This window comes from Gymnoscopelus microlampas (genome assembly GCF_963454915.1).
Source record: "Gymnoscopelus microlampas genome assembly, chromosome: 3".
NCBI lineage: Eukaryota > Metazoa > Chordata > Actinopteri > Myctophiformes > Myctophidae > Gymnoscopelus > Gymnoscopelus microlampas.
The window spans coordinates 10899212-10926424 of NC_139940.1; the positions used below are offsets into that span (position 1 = coordinate 10899212).

The 27213-nt window shown below is 40.2% G+C and overlaps 3 protein-coding genes across 3 annotated transcripts in view; all 3 read left to right on the forward strand.

The window, feature by feature from the left end:
* The window catches only part of skap2 (src kinase associated phosphoprotein 2), a 135813-nt gene that overhangs the window by 42199 nt on the left and 66401 nt on the right, over positions 1 to 27213 (forward strand). The window lies entirely within an intron of this gene.
* On the forward strand, positions 1076 to 15214 carry hibadhb (3-hydroxyisobutyrate dehydrogenase b). The gene is made up of 8 exons (XM_084051926.1): positions 1076 to 1181; positions 3615 to 3775; positions 4727 to 4836; positions 7453 to 7574; positions 10397 to 10533; positions 11032 to 11108; positions 11604 to 11760; positions 14393 to 15214. Exons 1-8 carry the CDS (start codon positions 1106 to 1108, stop codon positions 14549 to 14551), a joined length of 999 nt encoding a protein of 332 aa, XP_083908052.1. The 5' UTR covers positions 1076 to 1105; the 3' UTR covers positions 14552 to 15214.
* Positions 22031 to 24862, forward strand: hoxa13b (homeobox A13b). Its single transcript, XM_084053034.1, has 2 exons — positions 22031 to 22703; positions 23336 to 24862. Exons 1-2 carry the CDS (start codon positions 22064 to 22066, stop codon positions 23575 to 23577), a joined length of 882 nt encoding a protein of 293 aa, XP_083909160.1. The 5' UTR covers positions 22031 to 22063; the 3' UTR covers positions 23578 to 24862.

Genomic DNA, 27213 nt, shown 5'->3' on the forward strand with positions numbered 1-27213 from the left:
TATATTTATTTGTAAATCTAAAACCATCTGACATCTAATACATTTTATTTTATTTTTTATTTCCCCGTCTCATTTTTATTTTTAAGCATTTGTTGTAACTTTGCTGTATAACATAAGTAAAGTAATTAAAATAGTATAATTGTCCCTTACTCAAATCTAAAATGCCCATTCATTCATTCATTCATTCATTCATTCATTCATTCATTCATTCATTCATTCATTCACACACACACACACACACACACACACACACACACACACACACACACACACACACACACACACACACACTATGGCAATGACTGGGATGCTTTCACAAACATTACAAGAATGCACCATAGATAGACATAGTTAGATAGATAGACATAGAGTATGGAATGCAATGCACGAACAAGTATTGTGTGTGATGTGGTGGGAACAGAAGCAAATGCCTCTGGTGAAGCATTCCATTTTCTAAGTGACTGCCTGTCTTGTGATTTAATACCACCACAAAGCCTCGTGTTGTGTGGACGCTAACAGTTGATTAATGATATTAAATCATATAAATAGAATAGAAGTCAGTGGTGTAAAGTAACTAAGTACATGTACTCAAGTACTGTACTTAAGTAATGTTTTGGGGTATTTTTTACTTTACTGGAGTATTTCCAATTTTCAGTACTTTTACTTCTACTCCACTTCATCTCAAAGGCAAATATTGTACTTTTACTCCTCTACAATTATTTGAAAACTTTATTTACAACCACTTCAGCCCTATGCATACTTAGGCTATTTGAAAATAGCAGATGCTTGTAGATCGGCTAAGTATAATTTTGATGCCGATACTGTAGCAGTATCGGCAGTACATTTTCAATACAGGACTTCGACTTGTAACAGAGATATCTACATTGCAGTATTGATACTTTTACTTAAGTACAAAATGTGAGTACTTTTCCCATCACTGTCTGCGAGGGGGGGTTCCTTCAGCTGTTCCAATCCTCCCCACTCATTGGTTTGGTCGTGGGGGCGGGGCCCTACGAAACGCCCTGCGATTGGGCAGGAGGGCCTGTCAGTCAAGATTTAGTAGCAACGACGTTACGTCAGACGTAAGGGTCAAGGCGAAAGAAGCATGGCCGCTGCACTGAGGGGGTCTCGGAGGCTGCTTGTTGGAAGGTGGTACCAACAACATGTTGACTTTGCACTTGGTAAGAAGTGGGAATACTTTGAAGTTTGTGCCAGCTTGGCAGACGTAGAGGCAACTGCTTTAAGACATTTAGACCTGGAATGCTTTTTTACTGCTTCTTTGCAGGGAGGGGAAGCAGGCAGTTATGTGCTATTGCTAGGTTTTAGTTAGACTAGCTGTGCAGTGCCACAACTTGCAGATGAATTAATCCAGCCTGTGTGTTGAAATGGTGTCTCGTCTCCTTAACATGTCCTTGCCTGCCCTTTTTTTAAGCAACGAATTACGTGCCATTTTATTTATCGTCTGCCTGTGCTACATACCACGATGCTCTTTGCCAGTCCCATATAACCTCTAGCAGTGGTAGAATTGTCAGACAGGCACCATCGTGTAATTTAACTCATTGTAGCCATTGTTGTAGTAGTGTATCTGGAATACTCAATACTCCACACACCTTCTCTGCACCTGTATGCTGTTTTAGAATCATCTTTATGGTCACATCACAGGTGTACATGTGTAAAACAGTGGGTGAAATTCGTTTTTGTGCAAGCTCCAAAGTTTTGTTTTAAGAAACATGAGATCAATGTATGTGTGGATGGCTAGACAGACAGACAGACAGACAGACGGATATACCTTTTATTGATACTGAGGAAAGTTCAGTTGTCATAGCAGCACTGCAGTAGGGACCTTGATACCTTATCTCAGGTTTATAACTTGTTTGATCTCCTTTCCCCTTTGCCTCCTCTTCTTCTTCCCTTTATTTTTTTTCTATGGAAATAACGATACGATGGGAACTATGCACGAAAACGAATTTCACCCACTGTTTTACTTCTGTAAACCTGTGATGTGACACTAAAGCTGATTCTGATAGGGATGAAACAAAGATAAAAGGACAATGACAGAATAAGTAATGCCACTAGTAAAAATGGGCAAGGGCAACAATATAATATAAAACAGACATTATATTAGACATTATAAAGATGACGGCATCTGACCTGGTCCTCTGCATGTGGGTTTATACTAGCCATGGTTCACATGACGCTTGTCATGGAATGACAGTCATGTTTCAGGGCTAGGTTTATACAAACTGGTACAAACACAGTGTCACACTCTAGGTACATAGTGAATTATGTCGTTGCACAAAGATGTGACTTGAATTAGATTTTAGAAACACATTTTCCCTTAATACGCACCATGCTTCTAATTTATAATTTAAGAAGGCAGAACTCTACTTTTGTTCTATGAAAGGATATACTGCTGCACATTGTCTAAGTTGCTTTTTTTTGACAGTATGTATTTTTGTATACTTGTGTAAATATATGCATACTTCATAGGGCTTGGAAACTTCTGGATGACTTTGGCAGTAAAGGGCAATCTGATATGAAATAATGGGCATTCTGTTGTTGACACCCCTGAGCCTTTCTTCCACATCCTGGCCAGCTAAGGCTTATCATCAGTCCCACGACTGACTCAAAATGACAAATACGTTTGTGTTAAAATTATTTTAAAGTTGGGGAAATTATCTGCCCGATAATGGAACACTTCAACCAATTTTCAACCTATCTTCATATAATTGGTCCTCACTAATGCTCATTATAAGATGGTAACATTTCTGTCTACTCACTCTCAGAGGTGGGCTGTGGACAGTTCAGAAACCTGCCAGTGCCTACCAAAAGGTCAATATCAGTTGGGGAATTCCCAACTCCAAGCTAATGGAAACTATAGCCCTTCTCTTCCTAGAAAGTTAGAGCATTACATTACACTCGTACAAATAATTGACAACAAGTAGGCAAGGCTAAGTGGAAGGGTCAGGGTAGTGTTTCCTGAAGAGGTGCGGCAAAAGATGGGCAGTGACTCTGCTGGCCTGACATCAGTGGGGAGTTCATTCCACCACTGTGGGGCCAGAACAGAAAAAAAACTGCGACCGCGTAGATCGGCCAGAAGGACCACTGAGCGACGGGGAAACCAGCCGCCCCGAGTTGGCAGACCGAAGTGGTCGGGCAGGGGTGTAAGCCTCGACCATAGCCCGGAGGTAAGAAGGAGCTGTTCCTTTCACTGCACCAGGGTTTTAAACTGGATGCGAGCCGCTACGGGGAGCCACTGCCAGTATAGAGAATACAGAAGGGGAGTTGTGTGGGAGAACTTGGGGCGGTTGAACACCAGACGAGCCGCAGCTTTCTCAACAAGCTCCAGAGGTACGCCATCAGACCTGCACACTGAATAGAAGCCATTATTGCCATCAATAAACAAAAACAAATCTTGACCACCAATGATGTCATCGTTGGGCAGATTTTCTAACACAACTCAACAGTCCACCTCTGAGACACAGCGTGTGCAGACAGAAATGACACCATCCCATAGTGAGGGCCCATATAGAGATGGTTGAAAAAAGGTGAACTGTTCCTTTAAAGGTTGCAAAGAAATGTTGGTTGCACCTAATGTGGTTATTATCTTCTAGCTTCCACAAGGTCCATGGCCTCAAAGACACATGTGGGGTTCATTGGACTGGGCAACATGGGAAACCCGATGGCCAAGAACCTGTTGAAACATGGCTACCCTGTCATTGCTACCGATGTTTTCCCAGAGTCCTGTAAGGAACTGCAGGAGCTGGGAGCTCAGGTGAGAGAGAAGCTTATTTGGCTGATGATTTGTTTATTTAGCAAATAAACACATTTATTTGTTTATTTCTGCTGCTTATGATCCAGGTTTCTTAAAAGGACAATTCCAGGCAAAAATAACATAACCCTTATTTTCATATTTTGTGTGTAAAAGATTGAATCTATGGCACAATTGCTCCTGTTATTCAGTAGCTCCCCCCAGTAAAACATGTGAATGATTGACAATCGTTGAAAAGTTTAGCTGCTGGGTAAACATACACATACAGTATCAAGAAGTTTAAAGACATCTTTAACCTCTCTGGTCAAATCAAAACGATGCTTGAACTGCAGAGAAAACCTCCGCTCACACACCTATGCCCACTGCTTTGAAAACCAATCCAGACGCTGTCCTACTATGAAGAACCATTTGGGATTTGAATTTTCACCACGTGAGAAATGGGAGCTGTGAGTGTGTTTCGCACGCTCAGTGTGTACTGTAAAGGTTGGCAGTGCTGCATTTTTTCAGTTTTTTTTTTAGTTTGGGAAGGTTTTTTTCTCTGACGCCTGAAGGTAGTCATCACGTTGCACAGCTGCAAACCGCTTCATGATTGCTGTCTTATACATGTAACAGGGAAATAAGGAACCTTGTGCACTAAAGGAAGTTGAGAAGCTATGATGGCCAGGACTTTTCATTTAGAAAACAATGTATTTTTGCAGAATAAAATTATTACATTTAAATTATACTCTGAATCAATATTTTAGCTTTTCATCGATCAGAATTTTTTGTTGACCATAGCAATTACGCCCTACGCACTATGATAGACGCACAGTAAACTTCTGTGTGAAGCTGTTCCTCATCCTTCATCTACACTACAGTACTATGCAAAATATCTGTCATCTTAATTCTGGCTACTGTAAAAACTGCCCCTCCACCTTGGAGATCAATAAGGTTTGATTTAATTTCTTCTTTTAGATTCTGGATAACCCTGCTGAGGTGGCGGATAAGGCAGACCGGATCATCACGATGCTTCCCTCCAGTCCCAATGTTATTGACGTATACACAGGACCCAATGGCATTCTCAAGTAAACACTGAACTCCACTTCCTTCAATCTAAGCATGTCATCTGTTTAAAGGAACATTTAGCCTGTCTTCTACATGCTCCGTTTCGCAGAGGTGGACTGTGGATGGAGTGTTTCTATTGATGCAAGAATAGTGCCGTTTATTTCAGCATGCTAACTTTACAAGAAGCAAGAGGCTGTAGTTTTCCATTAGTTTGGAATCCTCACCGATGATGTCATTGGTAGGCAGGATTCTGAACTGTCCACAGCCCACCTCTGAGACGTTCGATGACTCATGAGTAGACGGAAGTGGTGCCATCTCATAATGAGCATTAGTGAGGGCCAATTATATGAAGGTTGAAAATGGGTGAAGTGTACTTTGTAATTAGCCGTGTGTGAAATGAGGATAAAGCCTAAAATACACCATGCCATTTTCTGAAGAAAACCGCAGACTTCAAATCTGTGGGGGGGGGGGGGGGGGGGGGGGTATAGTCTGCTTGACGTGTGCATATTTTCGGCTGTAGTTGGACCTCACAAAAGCCCAATTCAAAAAGTGAATGTGCCATGTGTTTTGCTGTCACCTATCACAGTCAGTTTCAGGCCAATCAGCTTTAAGAAGCAGTTCCGGATTAATACATTATGTGGCTTTATGCTATGAACATTTTATTCCAACGTAACATGAAAGCAAAAAAGGCTATGTAGAGTATAGCGTCTCAAATGCAGACTAAAGACAACACAGAAAACACTTTATGACCAGTAGCCAAATCAAACAGCATCATGACATAGGCATGATGCATCTCAGGAACTGTCCGATTCCCCTACACATAGGACGCAGTGCAACACCAGCCAGTTGGCCATGTTGCATTTTTGTTATGTTGTTGCTACCAAAATAAACAGGTTTTCATGAATTGAGGAAAGGAAATGGGTAACGATTCTAGGCTGGCAGGCGAATATTATGTTTTCGTCCCTGTCCGTCTGTGTGCGTGCGTGCCTGTGAGCAGCAAATCCTTAATTGGAAACCTCTTTACATGAGAAAGCTTTCCACCTCACAGATGTATTATAGCTTGAGGAAATTAGAAACAGGCAAAATACGTTTATCCTGTAGTTTTCCACTCTTTCTACTTGACTTCTTGTTTCTATTGGACCGCCATTCAGCTAGGTTGAACTGTGCTGCTGAGGTCCACGATGCACTGCTGGGCCTCTTACTTTTTCTCAGTGCAGTGCGACTCCATTCCTGCACGGCACAGATGGGCTTCACACCACAGTGCAGCTGTGGATGTTCCGTGTCCTGTAGGGCTGTTGCGAGGCCCCCTGGATTTGCGTGGCCATAGGCTGCAGCCTTATAGACTACACAGTTAATCCGGCCATGAGAAGAAGGGACGTGGGGCGGCTAAGTGCAATACAAAGCTGTGCATTTTCATAACTCACAGCCAACAATGAACATATAATCTGTTTTTTGTTTTTTGTCATCATGGTATTTTGGAATGAAGACTAGTGTTTCTGATTGAGTATAGGACTCCGCTATATTTAGTAGACATGGGACGATATGAAAATTTCATATCACGATAAATGTGGCCAAAATAATCACGATTAACACTATTATCGAGATGTATGCATATTTATGCAAATTATGGTTATAAAACATATGCTAGAAAACATATGACCTGTCATTTTTTAATAAATATATGTATTGTCTCAATGTCTCTCACCCAGGACAATTTGTAAACATCCAACAGCCTTTCTTGACTGTCACATATCATTTGACACAGCCTAGAAGGATGAATCGACCCAATAACTATTACTTTAAGTGAGCAGTGATTGTATTATTTATTTTATAATCAAAGATGACCTCTCTACTTCTATCGCTATATAAATATCAATCTGACAATGTAAAGTTAAACGGAAAGCTACGTGCAGCAATTGCTGCTATTTTCAAATAATGCCTGATTTATACTTGGTTGTGCACGTGTCACGCACCGAAAAGAGGCGATCTACAAGCTCACAACAACGCATCAGATCGTGATGCCTTGTGAGTTTGTAGGCTGGATATTTTTGCTGTACAACACAGGCGTTCAACTAAGCATTTCAATACAGCATATAAACAAACTTACATTGTAGTGCAAACAAGATAACATATGTCCCTGGCTCTCGAAAACAGTAGAAGGAAGGAGTGGATTTATTTTCTAACAACAAGTCGATAAATAAATCGACACCCACGATACAGTTATCACAGACGTTGTTTTATCGCGATAAACGATAATATCGCATATCGTGCCATGCCTAATATATAACATTTTATGTTGACGGCCAAAATATTTGGGTCCAGGTTGTAGGAATTAGGAAGAAATAACGGTGGCTTTTTTTCTTTTCTTTTTTGCCGCAATGTAGGGACTCTGTTTGACAATTAGAATATTTTTTAAGGGACCGCTCTACCGAACTGTGCCAATGTGATCTCCACTGTTGTAGGCCAGGTCTGTTTTTGAAGTAATCTTAAAGTAATGGTTCTTAACTCGGCCTGCTCCGGACCTAGTCTATTAGTTACTTTTCTGTTCAACCAGCTAGTTTATTGGTACCCATGATCCCCACAACTGGAGTGGAGACATACTTGATTAAAGCATTGTCATATACCTGACTCCACAGAAAGGTGAAGAAAGGATCATTGCTCATAGACTCCAGCACCATTGACCCAGCTGTTTCAAAGGAGATGGCTGTTGCTGCTGAGAAGATGGGGGCTGTTTTTATGGATGCACCTGTGTCAGGAGGTAATTATTACATATACATTGTATTTTGTTTTCATGCGTAAAACGTTCTTTGTTTTACTCGTCAATTTGTTTTTCTGCTACTGTCACATAACCCAGCATTTCTGTAATATTCCTTACTCTAAAGTGGAAAACTAGAAACAATGCCTAGTGTGCGAGCATGAATTTCCATTTTTATCCATGTACCAACGAGGAATATGCAAATTATTTTCACAGGCAACTCGACAACAGACGTCCTCATAATTTAAATGTTATCCATTTTTTACTTTCAAAATAGCCTGGAGGCCTGTGTGACCGTGTCTCTGACATAGTGGTGTATCCAGTTTAGCTGCTCTCGCTCTCGCTACTGAAATGCAGAAGCAGTAAGAAAGAGACCAGGCATTAGTATTATAGGAGAGAGATGGAAGGTGTGCGTGTGTGGTGGTAGTTTTGTGTATACTTAGTTGCACATCGGTATGGCACACCGAAAATAGCTCGTCTGCAAGCTCGCAACGCACTGCGAGCTTGCAGAGTGGCTGTTTTCCATGCGCAACACCAGCACGCAGCCAAGTATAAATCTGGCTTTACTAGTAAAGTGCATGTTCTCTCTCTAGACTGTCTTGGGGGGTCCATGCAGACCCACTGCCTGTTTGAACTCAACCTCTCAACATCAGGGCAGGCACTTGCTTTGAATTGAAGTTGCCCCCTCCCCTTTTTTTTTACGATCAGGCCCTAAAGATTAGTAATGATTTATATGCTTCCTTCCTGCGGTAGTGCACATGGATTAAGGTTGTCCAGCTTTCCATATCTAGCATGTGTGTGTGTGTGCATGTTCTAAATGGTGCAATATGCAGCCTGCCCCTTATTTAGGTGTATGATGTCAGTCATCGGCCGTGAGCTCCAAAAAGAGACCCTTTTTTTTTTGAACATCCTCGGTGGTCAGACAGAAATCAAAGGTAGATGTAGAGCGCCATGCCAACAACCACTTAATCCAGTGCAAAAAGAGTTCCAACATAAAAGCGGCTGAGTGACACTGAAGTGGGGCGGTGTGGTAATTGAGTCAGCATGTCTCATTGTTGTCTTGTAAAGACTCAGAAGAACAAGGAGTTCAGTGATTGCTTGGTCTTTTCCCAGAACTTCTCTGTGTGTGTGGTTTATATGTTGATGTATGCATATATAATATGAGGTACACAGCACACGCATCACATTTTTTTGCTATATGCTATTCCTGGCCTCTGTACTGATCCATATCCCGCTCTGGGATTACTAGAAATCTAACCTTTTCTTCTTTGGAACTGAGTACTTTACTTGCCTCACTAGTGAATCGACAGGAGCTTAGAAGTAGCAGCGATTGGACATCGCTCAAGTAATGGTAGAGCAGACTTGTGAAGAAGAGAAGAGGCTTATTGTGTTGTCGATTTCCCCAAGAGATTTCAGCGTAGCCAGGAGCACTTGCCAATTTTTATGACAGAGGAGGACCACACGCAACCAGCACACCCTTTAAAGAACAACACAAAAAAGAAAAAACACACTTCTGACAAAGGAGCTCACCTCTGTGTTTTTTTGATTAATCGTGTGGGTTTGTTTGTTCTGCTCGAAATTCTTCTCTCAGGTAGCAGTTGGCTGCTGCTACAAACAACATCTCCTAATTGTTCTGTTCATGTTTTGCTGCTGGCCCTGCCTCCACTGCGTCAGAGAGGTTTTTTGGCAGCTACGCAGCTGGAAGGAATGCTTTTACTGGAGCAATAATGGGAAATCCACAAACCTGCTTTCTCACAGCTTAGCCGTCTGGACCTAAAGTGCTTGTTGAAAATACAACAGACCAGAAAATTACATTCACCTCCTTTATTTGGCTGCTTTCGAGGTGCAGGTGTCTCTTTTACTGCAGAACGTTTTATTTATTTTATTTTTTATCGTATTGTCACAGATAAAATAGGAAATTGGGACTCATTTTTTGTTGGTAGCGATAGTAATTATGCTGTTAGTCATTATTTTCAATCCCATGTTTCTGTGTTAACACTTGAAATTATTTACCTCAGTGGAAATGTGTGTCACTCTGGAATAAGTGTTTGATGTGTTACATCGAATTGAACTCTTGGAAGAGCTGGCACTTTTGAATTTGTTGGAACATGCCTGAACGGTAATATGGAGTCCTCCCACAGACTCTGCTCTGTTGGTAATAATTCACACTTACATTATTACTGCTTTATGTCAAATGTTTTTCTAATGTTGCAAAAAAGAAAATCCAGCAATTACCTGAATATCAAGAGCTATACTTCAATGTGTCAAAATTATTTGTTGTAAAATACATTTTACAAGGTAATACATTTGTTTTAATAGTAATCTGTCATGCGGCACACTTGACTGAAGGAACTGGTGTTTTGTCACATTTTGTTTGTGTGATGTCACATTTCAGAAAGTAGTCACTTAGCTACATTACCTACATTGTTATCCAAAGTGACATGCAGCAATGAGCTTCAGTTTGTAGATCATCCACATTGCAAATAACCTCTATCAAGTAGCTCAAGATGAAATATGTGGAGGATATACAAGTGACAGTATAAGAATATAGCGTAAGCATTATTTAGGTTTAATTGGCGTCAACCACACATGAAGTATTCTACGAGTTTTTATGATGTGGCTCTGCGGGACCGTCTGTAAGAGGGTCGGTCTGTGTGGTTGTCCGGAGCTAATCCTGCAAACCACTGGACCAATCAGCGCCACATTTCTTGTGTACGCAGCCAGAAGCATAAATCAAGCTTTAATTTGCGTCTGTTAATGTGTGCGTGTACATACTGTACATAAATGCATAATCATGTTTCTTTTTCTTTTCCCCTGTGTCCCAGGAGTGGGGGCTGCCACCTCAGGGAAGCTGACCTTCATGGTGGGAGGACCAGAGTCAGAGTTCCAAGCCGCCACAGAGCTGCTCAACTGCATGGGAGCCAACGTTGTGCACTGTGGTCACACAGTTGGAACTGGACAGGTAAGCAGCTCATTCACCATAAACAACGTTCTATCATAACCCATTAAGGCCTGAGGTTCCGATTCTACAAAATGTCTTCTTAATCCAGTTTTCAAAATTATAGGCCGCCGACCCCCATTTCAAAATATTTTGTTCCAGGGACCCTCAGAGGCAAAGATTTGCGTTAAAAATGTTTGGTTTAAAAATATATATATATATTCAGATTTGTACCAGATTTTCAATACAAATGTATTTTTCAGGTTACCAAATGTTTTGTTCTGCTATGTGTTTTCTATTGTATTATCAAATAACTAACTACCCTATGAGCTTCAGCTATTCAAAAATAGCCGATCTACAAGCTCACAAAGACACTTTGTGAGTTTGCAGAACGGCTATTTTAGAGGGAAAAAAGGTGAATTTGAGACTGTGCCATTTTCGGCTATACTTTAACTGAAACATTTTGTAGCTTAATTACACTTTTGTCTCTACTGAACTGTCATTGGTTGGTCATTATTGCAGGCTGCTAAAATCTGTAACAACATGCTGTTGGCCATCGGAATGATCGGTACAGCTGAGACCATGAACCTCGGAATCAGGTGAGTTTTCTTTTTATAACATAGTAGTGGACAACTGTATGAAAAGTCAAGTTTCTTGTGGACAGCGGACCCAGATATTGTGTTTAGCACCAGAATATTTTAAATACTGTATAACTTGACCACTTATAAAAACATGTATACTTAATTGAGCTGGGGTCTGATCTGCAAGCTTACAAGCTGTGACCTTGTAGATCTGCTATTTTTAGCATAATATTCCCCCCCTCCCCATAATAGGGACACTAGGGTTCATGCGGTTAAAGTATATCTATATATAGCATTAAAGTGTCCATGACGCTGCCAAACAATGTTGTGGTCAAAGTCAAAAGAGCTACTTTATATTGGCATTGCATATTACGCACAGATATCCAAAGCAGCAATTCAAGCCCCCCGAAATGCTCAATACCAAGCGTTTATGATTCAAAATGAAAATAAGATACAATAAAGAAATTAATATCATAAATGTATAGCATAATATTATTTTTTCTCTGCTGACAGACTAGGACTTGACCCCCAGCTGCTGGCCAAGATCCTGAACATGAGCTCAGGCCGCTGCTGGTCCAGTGACACCTACAACCCAGTACCAGGAGTCATGGAGGGTGTCCCCTCTGCAAACAACTACCAGGGAGGATTTGGCACTCAGCTCATGGCGAAGGTGGGATATTCATTTAAGGAATACTCAGCTGTTTTTTCAAACTTATCTCCATGTGTTTATCACAAGGAGTAATAAAGATGGTAACATGGTGCCAAGTCCTCAATGCTCTCTGTGTCGCCCAGGCAACCAGTCGACAGCTCCACAGATTGTCCACGCAGTGACGTAGTCTCGCTGACATCAAACCACTGCCATTCTCCCCTCTGCCACTAGGGGCAACAGCATAAAAACAGCTTTTTAAGAAAATCAAGGGCGGTTTATTTGTCATGCACTTATGCAGGTAAAAGTAGCAAATTGTGTGACATGGTCCGCAAGACTGCAACAGCAGCCATATATGATAATACTAATAATAATAATAATAGTCCTGGACTGTAATAAAATAAAAAAAAGAAATTAGAAAAATAAGCTAACAGTTAAAAAAAAGTTTAGAATAGTTAAATAAACACACCCTCTTAAATTCCTCTTAGCAGCCTTAGCATGTGGAATGTGTAGTGTGGAATTTGCAGAATTAGGGTGGCAGTACAATAGAATGCACAGTCCCCAGTTAAAGTTAAAACTGTAATCAATAAATACCAGCCTAATTATCCCCCTTCCCTGTTGTTATCGAGGTGGGAGAGGGTGGCATGCAGGACCTGGGAGATGCCGTCGTTGTGTTGGTGGTTCCGTTCGGACGTAGGCTAGCTTAAGTAGGTCCAGGGTGCAGGGGAGAGAGGAGCAGATGTGGTCTTTTACTAGCCTCTCGAGGCACTTCATGACCACCGCGATAAGCACGACCGGGCAATAGTCATTCAGGCTGGCCGGGAAGGCGTTCCTGGGTGCAAAGACAATGGATCTTTTGAAGCAAGTGGGGACTATGGACCTGGGCATGAGATAGGTTGATGTGGTGGTTGAACACTGCTGGCAGGAGGTTAGTGCAGGTCCTGATGGCCCACCTGGAGATGCGCACCTTGTGTGTCACTCTGTTGGAACTGAGCTTTCACTTTATCTTTATAAGGTGCCTTATCCGCAAGCGTTTTATGAGTGCAGGGGCACTTGGAGATCCTGTCTATAGCGCTCACAGCGTTTATTAACACCTGCAACGTACAAACAAATCAACCATTGCTGTGCTCAAATGTCCTGATCTATGTTATTAGCACAAATAGCTTAGCTGAAACGGACATAGCATTGCACTGATATTTAGTGCATTGTGCATCCATAAATACTTGTTGTACTACTTTTCTCTGTTAGATATTGATTACGCACCTGCCTGTGAAGGAATATTATAAAACATATATTTATGTAGATATTGATTCTTTTATATCTTTGGAAGATGTGTATGTCAAACTACACCCATTTTTATAATATTTAGGTTACTTATGGGTGAAATAGAATTGAATGAATAATATTGAAATATAAACATTAAAAAAACATTTATACTGGTAATCTCATTGAGACCTGAGGTCTCATGCTCAAGAGAGACCTGGTTTGATCAGTAACAACAATCAACAAAGTTACAGACAGTCAGTACATTCAATACAGAGACCAGATTAAAAAAACAGATCATAAATTAAAGTGTAAGTGCTAACTAAATTAAAACCGCAAAGTGTAAGTGCAAACCTTTTAAACATTTCTCAGAGTAATCAAGCTGGACAGCTTCAGAATGATTATTTATTGCTATTAGATGAGGGCTGGCAGGCGATAATTTAGCATTTCCAAAGAAGAGGTACATCCAGTTGTCGCTCATATTTGCAGGCCATCTTAAGGTGATGCTTATTAAAAAGTTATTGTCAACTGGTCTTTTAGAAGTACTGTATGGGCCAGTACTGTTTGCAAAGTCACTTCACTCCTATTGCAGCTAATGTTTGTTTAAATCCCACACTGAAGGGAAAGTGGATTTTTTTTTGACTGAAGGAATGTATCGTTTTGAATGACAATTTTGTTTTTTTGGCAGTTTTCATCAAAAGTCAAGCCAAACCGCGCTAGGGTTTGAAAGAGGAAGTGCAATTTGAATTGCATTTTGTCCAAAACACTGTTGCATATTTCTCCCATCAAAACCATTTGGAGGTTCTGTGCACTTGTCAACTCACTTCAGCAAGTTGACACAGTGACAAGACTGCAAACTATGTGAGTGAGAGGCGTGCGTGCGTGCGTGCGTGCGTGTGTGTGTGTGTGTGTGTCGGAGCAAGACTTTTCCACTATAGAAGAAGAGTGTGCAGCTGACGTTGCACCACAAGAACAAATAACACTTCCAGTCATACAAAAAAACATTTATTAGCTTGTTAAACATTTCAAATTAATTGACAGCCCTACTTGAAATATTCATTATGTATTCTTATTTGCATAACATATCATTTATGGGCAACAGCAAGAAATGTATATGAATCCAAAATTCTTATTCTACAAATATGGTGGTGGTGGGAGGGGAGGGGGGTCTACATTTGATAAAGAAAATGGTTACATCTTAGGTGTGTGTGTGTGTGTGTGTGTGTGTGTGGTATATGTGATTCAGGAAACGTTTCTGCTGCCCTTGACAGAAAAAAGATGGTCGTGGCTTCAGTGGTTAAACTTAGTGTTTGGGTGGATATGACTAAAGCTGTTGGTTTTCGCATCATACCCGGTATGTCTGCTTATAATTGTTATTTTGCTCTCTCATCAGGACCTGGGCCTGGCACAGAACACAGCCACCAACACAAAGACCCCCGTTCCCCTCGGCTCGTTGGCCCACCAGATATACAGGATGATGTGCGCGCGCGGCTACGCCGGCAAAGATTTCTCCTCCGTGTTTCAGTTCCTGCGTGAAGAGGAGGGCCAGTAGAAGAAACACTCCCCCACCCCACCCCGCCTCGTACCTCCCCCCGTCCCAACAGCCTTCCACACCAGGCCTGGCCCTGCCCCACCACACACAGGCTCGTTAACGGGGTGCCTTCTGCCCCGCTCAAGGACTTGATGTCAGAGATGTGAAGTGAGACAAAGACGAGATGAAGCTCAACCAAACCTCCACTGCAACAGATGATTAGAGCACTTATATCACCTCCTCTGGGGAAGCCATGTTACAGTACCTGTGTGATCATGCCTTTGTTTACTATGAAATAAATAAAGCAAAGCAGCACTCCTTTAAAGTTGTATAGAAGCGTGGTGGATTCTGAGGAAGTCTCCTCCGAAGATTGCGTATAGGCTAATGATTGTTATTATGGTATGGCTGTGGAGACCACTGTGGTGTGAGTTACAGGGGTCAGGGCGATGAGCGACCAGCCACGTTGGACGACACTAGATGGGGTTGAACGGTTAAATCGTCACGTTTTATTTGTTGATTGTGATTGTTGCTTTATGTTTTTGGGGGGGTTTTGTTTTTGTTTGTTTGCCGTTTTCACTTATGTTTATGGCGTTTGTTATCTCTGGACACTGGGATGGTTGCTTTAGGAAAGGCTTTCATGTGTCCTCATGTCAGTAATAAAGATGAGAGATTGTGTTGTCTTTACTTTGTCTACAGTTTGTTTAAATTATAGTCTTGCAATGCAAGCTCCACCCAGGCACACTGTGTGTAGCCACTTATTATAATTAACAAACACCACCCGTCCACCCATTATTTATATTGCAACCTGATGAACATTCGGTAATGTTATGCTAGCTCCTTGATTATGGAAAAATACTAGCCTCATCAAAGTAGAGAAATAATTTGACCTCAAGCCAAGGAATAATATCGGGTTCTGCTTCATTATTTCGCCACCTATCATATCCAAGGCCGATATGAACAAAGAAATACATGTTTGTAAAAGTAGCCTAATCGAACGAGATTAATTAGATATTGGATTATATTTGAGGAAATGTGTTTTTGTTCCTCCAAAGAATATTCAAAATACTTTACTCCTTCCTAAAGTGTCACATCACATCTGTATTAAAAACAATTTCCAAATCCTGACATAAGTTTCCTGAAAATTGTATTCAAAAAATGTATATGTTGCTATAGCTATGTGATACACAGGTGTTCCCGGATTGGCGGCTTGAAATGTATAAAGGTGTTCCAGGTGAAAATGGGTAAAAATAATAATCTCTGCTCTGACCGACTGACCCACGTTCAAGTTTAGGCTGTGGAGCAACAGTCGGATGAATGCCACTGCTGAGGGTTGCTGTGAAGAGAAACCAAAGCTAATTCTGTTCTTTTGTATAAATATGTAACAGATTTGTAGTGCCTTGTATTTGGTAAATGCGCATAATCCTGCTCCCCGGTCTCGGAGCATACGTGCAGTTAAACCACTTTCAACCTGGCGTCCTTTTGGGCATCAATCATGTATGACTATTTTGGGCGAATTTAGATGTACATGCTTACAACGCGTAACCATGTGACGCTAGCTAGATAGGCTATTTTTGCAATCCGTCATACACAGTGGTGTAAAGTAACTACAGTACATTTACTCACGTACAGTACAATGTTGAGGTATGTTTTACTTTACTGGAGTATAATACTTACACAATATTGTACTTGTACTCCACTACAATTATTTGAAAACTTTAGTAACTAGTTACTTTGCAGATATATATTTATATTGGCATATACATATATTATATAGGCTATTTGAAAATAGCCAATCTACAAGCTCACAATCACAATGCACACCACATAATGATTGGGAGCTTGTAGATCTGCTATTTTCAATCATTTTAGTAGGCCTACCTCTACTTTTGGTACTTTAAGTATATTTTGATGCCGATACTTTTGCACTTTTACTCAAGTATAGGCTACATTTTTAATATGGGACTTCTACTCGTAACGGAGTAGCTTATATATACATTGCAGTAGGCCTATTGATACTTTTACTTAAGTAAAACATGTGAGTAGGCTACTTCTTCATAGGCTGCGACGAAGTAGGTCTAGATATAATGGTAGGTAGGCCCACACACGTATATGCCTACAATGAGGATCAAAAGAGGTGCACAGCTTGACAGTGTTTTCACATTTATGTAGATATATAGCTATCTTTCGTATATTCACTTAAATGTTATTGATTGATTGGTTGAATACTTTATTAACAGTTTGCATAGTAGGCCTACAGTGGTACGACTATACAATGATGCTAAAACGATAACCCTGAGGGCTTATTACATACAATAATATACAATAATATATCCTAGACATCCTCAGGAATAAAACATATATGTAATCATTTCAATGGTCATTGCACACCGGTTACCTATCAGGTGCTCGGTGTGTTGATTAAAGATGGCGCCTCTGTTGTGAGCAGTGTGCTCGAAACGTCTAAATAAATGTGCACAGTCAGTGTGCAAACTTGTGTTCTAGGTCTACAAACGTCCCCGTTTGCGTCTCATTCCACCCAGGTAGGATTTAAAAGAAAAATGTTGTCCAAAATGACTTGAAGAAAAAGCTTGGGCAGTGTATCACTTTTGGTGGAAAGTATAGCTAAATACATTTACTTCCAAGTACTATAGTTAAGCAATATTTTGAGGTATTTGTACTTTACTTGAGTATTTCCAATTTCCAATACTTTTACTTCGATTCCACTATATCTCGGATCCAAATATTGTGCCTTTTACTTCACTAGATTTATTTGAAAACTTTAGTTTACTAGTTACTTTGTAGATTTTGATTATTACGAACCACACATTAACCCTACATTTTGGCTATTTTCAAAAGATTTTTTTTTTTTTTTTTTAAAGGGACAGTCTGCATAATGAATACTTGTACTTTTGGTACTTTAAGTAGCCTACATTTTGATGCCCGGACTTTTACTACAGAGTATTTATGTATTGCAGTATTGATACTTTTACTTAAGTAAAACATGTGAGTACTTTTTCCACCACTGGTGCAGTGTACATTGTCATAGAAACCAATGTGTAGGCCTATATGCCTTAAGGCTATATGCGTGAAGTTTGCTGTTAATAGTTTCCTTTTCAGCCTGACACATGAATTCCCTTTAGTCTTGCCTATATGTACCTGCATAGCATACGTTTGCGAAACCATTTTAATTGAATTTGTTAGCTTATTAAATACATTAAGGTCGACCCTATTGCCTTTCGCTTTCAGTGAATTAAGGACAACTATATTATGTCTCTTCTGGATCTCTCCACTTAGACAAAGAGGGTCGGCATGTTTCTGATCTAGTTTGCCAAGAGCCAGTGAGGGGCCAAGATGCCATAGGTCACACGATCAGAAGACAAACCCATAAAAAGTCCATTAAGCACTGTAGACTGAGAGCTGTGTTGTTATCTGCTTGGCAGGTATTGCAAACAGAGCACCACTTTGGTCTCAGGGCTTACGTCCAGTAGGCTAGTACTATATCAGTGGTGTAAAGTAAGTACATGTACTCAAGTACTGTACTTAAGTACAATTTTGAGGATTTTTTACTTTACTGGAGTATTTCCAATTTTCAATATACTTTTACTTCTACTCCACTACATCTCAGAGGCAAAAATTGTACTTTTACTCCACCACAATTATTTGAAAACTTTAGTTACTAAACTAAATTTTGAATTCCGGACTTTTACTTTAAACAGAGTATTTCGACATTGCAGTATTGATACTTTTACTTGAATAAAACATGTGAGTACTTTTCCCACCACTGAGTACTATACTATTATACTACATACCCTGGGATCTACTGTCACAGTGCAGATGAAATGTCCACCCAGCTGGCCTACTTTGAACCTTTAAATCGTTGGATTAATTTAGGAGGAGGATGAAGCGTCTTTATATTTTATATAGCCATATATGACATTCACATTCATATAGCAATATGGAATTGTACAGACTGGAAAACTGTGACATATACCTATTGTAATGTTTTGTGTGCCGTTTTGACCTTGAACCTATTCCTATTATATCATTTAGACGCTTTGAGTTTTTAGTTTTATGAAAACAATCGGATAAACAAAATAATCAAGATATGGCGACTTAATGTATAATCTGCCATGTTATGGGGCTGTAAAGTTTTAACTTTCACTGTTGTCCCTCGTTGTTGCTGATATAGGCTACGCTAGGCCTGCTGATGTATTTTATCAAACAGGTTTTATTACTAGCACAATTAACTTATCATTTTGACCTAATTATTACTAACCTATTACTTTATACTACATTTTCGTAAACCATTTAGGCCTGCCTGCATGATTTGGCCTATAGCCTATAGAAAACTTACAAACTATATCACAATTATCTGGACTGACCTCAGTTATAGCCTATAGGCGTTAAAACCTATCAAAATAAAGCTATAGGGTAAAAAAAAAAGAGGTAAATAGATTTTTAAAATCCTGCTCGAGGTGACTTAGCCTAGCCTATATAGTTTTTATTTATTTATTTAATTCCAATTTCCTATGTAGCCGATAGGATAGCTGTCGCATCCTTGAAAGGGCATAAATGCATAATAATACTGTACAGTTGTTATGTGGCTAGGATTCTGAAAATTAAGGAAAATAGAATTGACGTCAAATAACTTACACTGAAGCCTATACCTCGCAGAGTTTAATAATGAACTTGAAAAGAATGACGCTTAATTGCCCTATTTTTGCCAGCGGTAAATTATTCAACGTTATCTATTCATGCAGGGTCTCTAACCGTTATTTACCTCCACGCACACACACACAAAAGTCAAAGCGATTGTGTGTGTGTGTGTGTGTGTGTGTGTGTGTGTGTGTGTGTGTGTGTGTGTGTGTGTGTGTGTGTGTGTGTGTGTGTGTGTGTGTGTGTGTGTGTGTGTGTGTGTGTGTGTGTGTGTGTGTGTGTGTCTGGGACTCATTCTTAATATCTAAATTAGTTCGCACTACATTGGTGCCACATTTCACAATATTGTTACCCATCTGGAGAGAAAATTCTATCGTATTTAGCCTGGAGCTCATTCATGCTTAAATTATATTTTGAAATCACATGATTATAATTGTGATATATTATAGCTAGGCTATATATTATGCATGTGGTCATTTTCACCATATAGCATTGATGTGGTTTCTTTGTACACATCGTGTTCATTTACATTTTACATCGTGTTCATTTACACATTTTCTACACCATTTTCTGCACTTTACACTTGATACCCTTGTATTATAACCTTTATTTCCTTAGAATAAAACCTATTGAATCTTTAGTCGACTTGACTTATCATTCCTTATCCACTGTCAACCTGGTGTCCATATTTTGGTCTTGTCATTATAGGTGAAAATTATTATCAAGAACATTTAAGAATATCAGCTGGTGTAGGCTACAACCTCACTGTGAGCTTGCCTCAGTTGTTTTCGCTTTTCGCCGTATAACGAATATGTAGGGCTTAAATGGTTAAACAAATAGGCCTTTATGATAGGCTAGCTAGCCTATACTATACTATTTGTGATCCCCTCCCAGTCCCTCCTGCAGCAGTGTGCGGTGGTTTAGGTCTGGTGACAGTCGCCATGGTGGCACACAGCACAGCACGGTTTACTATAGGTGAGAACAATGTGGCTGAGATGTTTCCTGGCCACCCTGGATAAATACAACACTTCCCTTCTCTATACCAGATTACCAGACACAGAGCTGCTTGTACACTGCAAAACCCTCAGGATTTTTACCTCGGAATCACAATCCGAAATCTCCAGTTTTGACATCCTGACAACCTTTTTTATTAGATTCTTCGAGATTTCAGTTTTTTTTTAGCTAACCTACTGCTAGGAAGCCTGCATTGAACCTTTAATTTAATGAATGGAAAACGTAGTGTTTTTTCCCCACCCAACCATCCGCTTTTTTTATTCAAATGATCCATATATTCACATTCAGACCGCAATGCTATAGTTATATAGCCTATCAACATTAAAAATAAAATAAAATCTACAGAAAATAAGGGCCTATTTCAATGGTACTCCATGATTATTTATTGACACATATCGTCGTTTCAGCATTGAGAGGAATTCGTTTCGCTATCATGGCAGCAAACACGAATTCGTATTCATATCATTTGGACTTTTTAATGTTTATTTTGTTATAGCGTTCAATAGGTCTAATATTATAATTATATGTTCAACGTCTGTACGCACGCAGTAACAACAATTGTCTGGTTCTCACCTTTCTTGTGCATTTTGTTTATTTAAATGACGTTGTTACTAAAATAAAAATTCTCCAATTTATTTTTTAAACCCCCGTTTGAATGCTGCGACAATGCATTTGTATTTTGCCTTTAACATAAAATGTTAAAGGCAAAATCCCCTAAAATATAGGATAATCATATTTGTAAAGATAATTTGATCAAATGAACATAGACCTACCTTATGAATTAATCATATAAAGGTGTATTTGAGAAGGTTTACACTATTTCTTCTCATATAGGCTACTCTCACTTGTTGGAATTCGGGGCTGATGACCAGTGGCTGTTTGGCCAGACGGCCACTTTCAACTTGACCTTGGCCTCTATAGTCGTGTCTAGCCCGAACGTAAAAAACAACAACGCCAAATGTGCTCTGTGTTTGGTGACACCAAGATCTGTTTGTATTGCCATAATATAATGTCATGTCAGCAAATTACGCACATTTTCTATTACGCAAGAAGCTTAAAGGATACGTTGATTCAATTAGGCCTGTGTAGTCTTTATTTAGCAAATCTTTCATTTATTTTTTTTGCTTTATTTTTTTTCGTGAAATCTATTTAATTTGTCATGCAGGGTGGTCGCTATATTGACTAATTAAACCCAATTAATGTTCGATCAATCGACCGATCAAGCCCGCGTAAACTTGTTGGCGCAGTTTATAAATACCTGCATTGCTGTTTTCAGACTGTCACGCTGACAGCCATATTAATTGGGTCAAAAAACAGCCTTCGTATATTCAGATAACCTTTAGCTTAACAGTAGTCTATGTGTGTAACTCTGCATAATTGGAATGCAATGCAATATCATGAATCTTGTTTGCACAAAATTTTGCTTGCCCTGTCAATGAGTAGCACGTATCAATTGTAGGCTATACTCTTCATGCTGCCATAGGACAAGATTTTTCATGTAAGCTTGTTGTCTTTTGCATGCTGTGCAAAAAAAGCAACTATATCTGCTACAATCTGTAAAAGATGCCTTTGAATGAGACTGGGAGGCTCTGATTATCTCTGTACTAAATAAAAAGAAAGAAGCTAGTATGAGCATCGAACATTATTATCTTAAAACGCGGAGCTCGCCTTGATCTGCATGATCTGCGGTCTAGACTTTTATCATCTCCTTTGCATATCACGTGTCTGGCCTTGGCCAATAACCTCTCGGTCTTTATGTACACAGGCAGGCTGGTATCGGTTACTCTCTCAGATTCTCTATCTCTTTTCAGTCGAGTGGGATTTTGAAAAAGAGCCGCTCCGTCTCAATGTAGGGTCAATGCTATGACCGCGTCATTACTCCTCCATCCGCGCTGGATTGACCCCATGATGTTCCTGTACGACAACGCCTTGGACGAGAGAAACAAGAACATGGAGGGCTTTGCTGGAGGTAACTTCGCCGCGAACCAATGCAGGAATCTGCTGGCGCATCCGACCTCGCTGGCTCCCAGCACCACCTACACCTCCAGCGAGGTGCCAGTCTCCGGCATGATGGGCGAACCTGTCAAACAATGCAGCCCCTGTTCCGCCACCCAGAGCTCGCCCAACGCATCCTTGCCCTATGGGTACTTTGGCAGCGGGTATTACCCGTGCAGGGTGTCACACGGTGGTGTCAAGACTTGCGCGCAGCCCCCCGGCTATGGGGATAAATACATGGACACGTCAGTCTCCGGCGAGGACTTCCAGTCAAGGGCAAAGGAATTCGCCTTCTACCAGGGTTATTCGTCCGGTCCCTATCAGCCCAGTTATTTGGACGTACCAGTCGTGCCGGCGCTGGGGGCCCCACCTGAGCCCAGACACGAGCCTCTGTTGCCCGTGGAGCCCTACCACCAGCCGTGGGCCATCGCCAACGGCTGGAACGGCCAGGTTTACTGCGCCAAGGAGCAGCCACAGTCAAATGCTCTATGGAAATCCTCTTTACAAGGTACATCGTAAACCGTATTAGTAAATAATAACGTAATGTAATAACTAGAAAGGACAATATATGGCTTTTGAAATGTTATTGAATAGCCTATAAGTATGCCTTGATGATCGTGATATTTCCAACGCTGATTAAAATCACTTAAGTGTAAAATGTGTCGGAGAGAAGAAATATGGGGAGGGGGAAGGGGGGGGCATCGAATTATTTTTTTTGGAAAGTTTTGCTGCCAACTTTTTGCTGTTAGACTGATAGGCCAGGGGTTTCTCAAACCTTTCCAGGTCACGGACTCCCAAATTCAATTTCATTATGGGCCCCATTTCAAATGATAGATTATAGGGACTCTAGAAAGATGTTTTTGTCGCATACAATTTAATTGTCTAATTGTCATAATTGTAGGGTACATGAGAAATAGATCTAGTGGTGACTCTGAAACATGTTAGTCACTCATGAATGTTTTGCAAATAACTTTGAGTGATTTGAATTATAGTTAAATGAAATAGGCTACTCATGGCTTTGGACCCACTGAAACACTGTCAATGACCCCCTGGGGTCCCGGACATGCAGTCCCACTTTTGAAAACTCTTTAGGCTTCTTATAGTTGCATTTAATCTCAACATGTGATCTTTTACTTGCAGACACTATATCCAGTGGAGATGTCAACTCCATGCGCCGCGGGAGAAAGAAACGCGTGCCGTACACCAAGATCCAGCTGAAGGAACTGGAAAGGGAGTATGCCACCAATAAATTCATCACCAAGGACAAAAGAAGACGGATATCCGCCCAAACCAATCTGACAGAGAGACAAGTGACCATCTGGTTTCAGAACAGGCGCGTCAAGGAGAAGAAAGTCGTCGTCAAATTCAAGAGCAGCAGTTAGCCTTTGGAAATACTAAACAAACGAGAGGGGGGGGGGCGATCAGGTTGAGACTTTGACGTTCCTCCATCGAAATAAACTGTGTTCTATATAATTTATTACGTTATGATGAAGTGTTTTCTTCTTTTTCTTAATACTCTTTGCCGCCAAAGTGGTTCTGCTTTGGGAGATTCACGTTTAGGCCTGTACATTCTCCTCCTCCACCGCCATTAATTGGAACCATCCAGTGTCGGCTGTTGACAGAGGATCGGAAATGACTTGCAACATGTTGACCAGGACCATTGATTCTCTGAAGGATGTTGTACTAGGAGCTGATGTGTGGATGTGCTGTTCAATAAGAGTAAAAACATGGCTCAATCAGACATTATTAAACCTCTGTCTGGAATCTGGATGCCTCCATGTGGAATCACCGAGCTGGGCAGTCCGAGTCCATTTTTCTATGTAATTGTTCTCAAACGCAGAAAGGACAGAGGTTTTCATGTACACTACACAGTGGTTCTCAACCTGTGGGTTGGGACCCCCAGGGTGGTCCCCACATGATTGGGGGGTCCTCAGATGACAGTGAAGTGACAATTGAATTACTTTTAAGGCCTTTTTAATACCTAAAAAGGGAGAAAAACATTACTAGACCATTACTGCATCAAAAGTAATCAACAAACTTTACTAAGAACTGGTCAAACATTGGCTAAATCGTCAAATAATATAAGTAAAAGGCAAAACATTGTGAAAATGGCAGATCTACAAGTTCACAACTATTTTCCACCATACTTATCTGTGGAACTGAGTCAAACAAAATTGAATTGGTCGTTTTTTTTTAACTCCTATACATTCCACGTGCTTATCAGGGTGGGGGGCTCCTCAGTTCAAATATGATTATTTTGGGGGGTCACGGCCTGATAAGGTTGAGAACCACTTTCTGCACTACAGGGTAAACCTCGTTAAGCATTTTAACTATCAATCCGCCGATTTGAACTGTGAGCGGCTGACTCCGTTGCTTGCCATAATGAAAGAGTGTTATTCCCTCAAATGGAATGTGATATAGCTAGAATGATAGAATTAGCTGGCCCGCATGTCACCGTCGGTGGATATATAATTAGCATGCTTATTAATTTATAAACCCCTTGCAACTTGTCCTGTTGGCCTATAAGGCCAGCATAAGCCTATACGCTCGCCCTCTGTGTGAAGTGCCAACAGTAGCCTACTGTATGCCAATTTAACACCTTTCAGTCACTTATTTTTTGAAAATATTGAACATGCAAGTCTATTTAAACGTGTAAATACTATGTGAATGCAGCTATACTCATTTTCCATCTTCTGACTGCAATAGTCAAGATTTCCCAATAAATGTTTTCAAAGACTATAGCCCAACATTGTGCTATATTCACTCACCTTTTGTAATTCATCATGATCAAAATGAATGATTATGTTACTTAGTATTGCTAAAAGGAAGGGAAGCCCTTGATTACATTAGATGTTGCCAGCTGTAAAGAAATACTGTAATCAGCCTATACTGCTACTGCCATATGGAGCTCTCGTTCATGCAGCCCTCTTGATTCACCAGGACCTTTATGACGCCATCTAGCGACGAAAGTGTGTCAACACAGTGTCCGTATTTAACCAATAGCACTTGATACAAGCAGGACGATGATTGGCAGCAGACTTAACCACTTAAACCACATATGGGTAACCGGAGTCCCACAGGGCTCCATATTAGTGTATTTTCTGTTTTCTGTTATTGTGGGGAAAGCTTTCGCTGACAATAGCCGATCACAATGCCACGCAATGTATGGCTTGTGAGCTTGTCGATCTGCTATTTTCAGCAAAAGCTTTCCCCACAATACCGATGCTGCATGGGGTTAGGTGGTTAAACATGTGCCTATTCTATTCTGTTCTATTCTATTCTGTGCAAGCTGGTTGGCATGGTTCGGTGAGTAGGCTTTAGGCAATTGTGTTGCTAAATCTATTCCATTCTATCACGTTCCCTTTGTTCTGTTCTGTTCTTCAAAGTTAATGTCCTCCTTCCTCAAGTACACACCATAAAGTCAGCGCAGATATTAGAAACAGACTGTATTAGGACAACATATAATGTTGAAAATGGGGTTCGAGACAGATAAACATACTGGTGTGTTGAGTGTTAAAGCACGAGTGATACATATATCCTCTGTGTAGAGATTAAATTCAGAAACACAAATATGTTTTACTAATACTCAGTCCAATTGAATAGCATGCTCTAACTTTAGGAATTAGAATTTATTCGTAGCCTAATAATAGGCATAGCCTACTACAGCCTATACAGGTGTTCAATATAATATTCCATTATATAAGCAAATAAAGCTATAATTACAGATGTGATTCCATTGAAATTGCAAACTGAAGGTTTGTTCAATGTCAAAACATTTTGAAAACATGTATAACATGTTCTTCAGTTGCCTTGAAATAAGACAAATATTTCTTCATAATTTTGACCAATGATCATTTATTAATTTGATTTTCAACAATTGTATGCCAGTAAGTTGTTAATTGAATCAACTCATTTGAGGACATATAGGGTGCTACTTCTTTCAAATAATAGGCTAATTGAAGATTTCGTTTCCAAAACAGTTTGCAGATCTTCTTTAAATATATTATTAAAATCTACAAAATAGGCCTATATAACGCCCAATTTATCAATCTATGATTATTGGTATAAAATGGTTAATAATATTTCGTTTTTAATGCGTATACCATTGCAAGCTGGTGTCATTTATTTTGCACGTTATGTCATTAACCAAAATGTTGAATCCGGGTAGGCGTATTAAACACGCATTATAACGTTGTCAATTCCGTTCTGAGGCAAATCAGACAATCCGCATATTAGCTGTATTTTCAGTTGTGTCAAATTGCAGTTATAATGTCTACTCTGGTAGATTTAAATGAACACACTGATTTTGTTGGGTATATGTTCCTCAGTAAGTAATATTGCTATCCCTAATCTTTCTTTTTAACCATTTTGAGACTCGAGTGTGAGAAAATAGGCCTACCCATAGATTAAGCATCTGTGCGCTGATCGTTGAAAGTCGTCACAGGACAGACAATTATGTCAAAAACCGTTGTATTGAATTATGCAAAATTCGCAGGACCGACGACTACATTTCGTCTACATGCCCTTTATCACATAAGGATTAGTGTGCGGGGAAAACAACTATTTAGCCAAAATCGCGCTGATTTGAATATGTAGCCTGTTAAGTCTTATTATGCTAATTTCCATAATTTGAGTTGTGTCGTTTTATTTTGACCATACCTGCATGGCTGGAGACACTGACTTGCAGGCAGCATCATTCTATATACAGAAGGCCTGCATGCACAGCTCGTGGTGGCATCTAGCGTTGAGAAGGTGTAATAGACGTTGCCTCTTGCATAAGGTCTGCCCCACATAGAGCACTGTCTTACACTTACAACCTGGAGTCCCTATTTTGTGCATAATGTACAGTATATCATAGGCTTTTTAACCCATTAAGACCTGGGCCGATTCTACAAATGCCTTCTAAATCAGTTGTTCTCAAACTTTCAAGATTTTTCAAAAATAGCAGATGTACAAGCTCGCAGCGCAGCACGAAGTGACGCGCTGTGAGCTTACTGCTATTTTTGAATAGCCAACGC

What these genes read in the sequence shown, in the direction of transcription:
- hibadhb (XM_084051926.1), top strand. Translation starts at nt 1,106, where the DNA reads ATGGCCGCTGCACTGAGGGGGTCTCGGAGGCTGCTTGTTGGAAGGTGG. An exon ending in ACATGTTGACTTTGCACTTG is followed by an intron (nt 1,182 to 3,614) that starts GTAAGAAGTGGG and finishes ATTATCTTCTAG; the next exon opens with CTTCCACAAGGTCCATGGCC. An exon ending in GCACTCAGCTCATGGCGAAG is followed by an intron (nt 11,761 to 14,392) that starts GTGGGATATTCA and finishes CTCTCTCATCAG; the next exon opens with GACCTGGGCCTGGCACAGAA.
- hoxa13b (XM_084053034.1), top strand. Translation starts at nt 22,064, where the DNA reads ATGACCGCGTCATTACTCCTCCATCCGCGCTGGATTGACCCCATGATG. An exon ending in ATGGAAATCCTCTTTACAAG is followed by an intron (nt 22,704 to 23,335) that starts GTACATCGTAAA and finishes TTTTACTTGCAG; the next exon opens with ACACTATATCCAGTGGAGAT.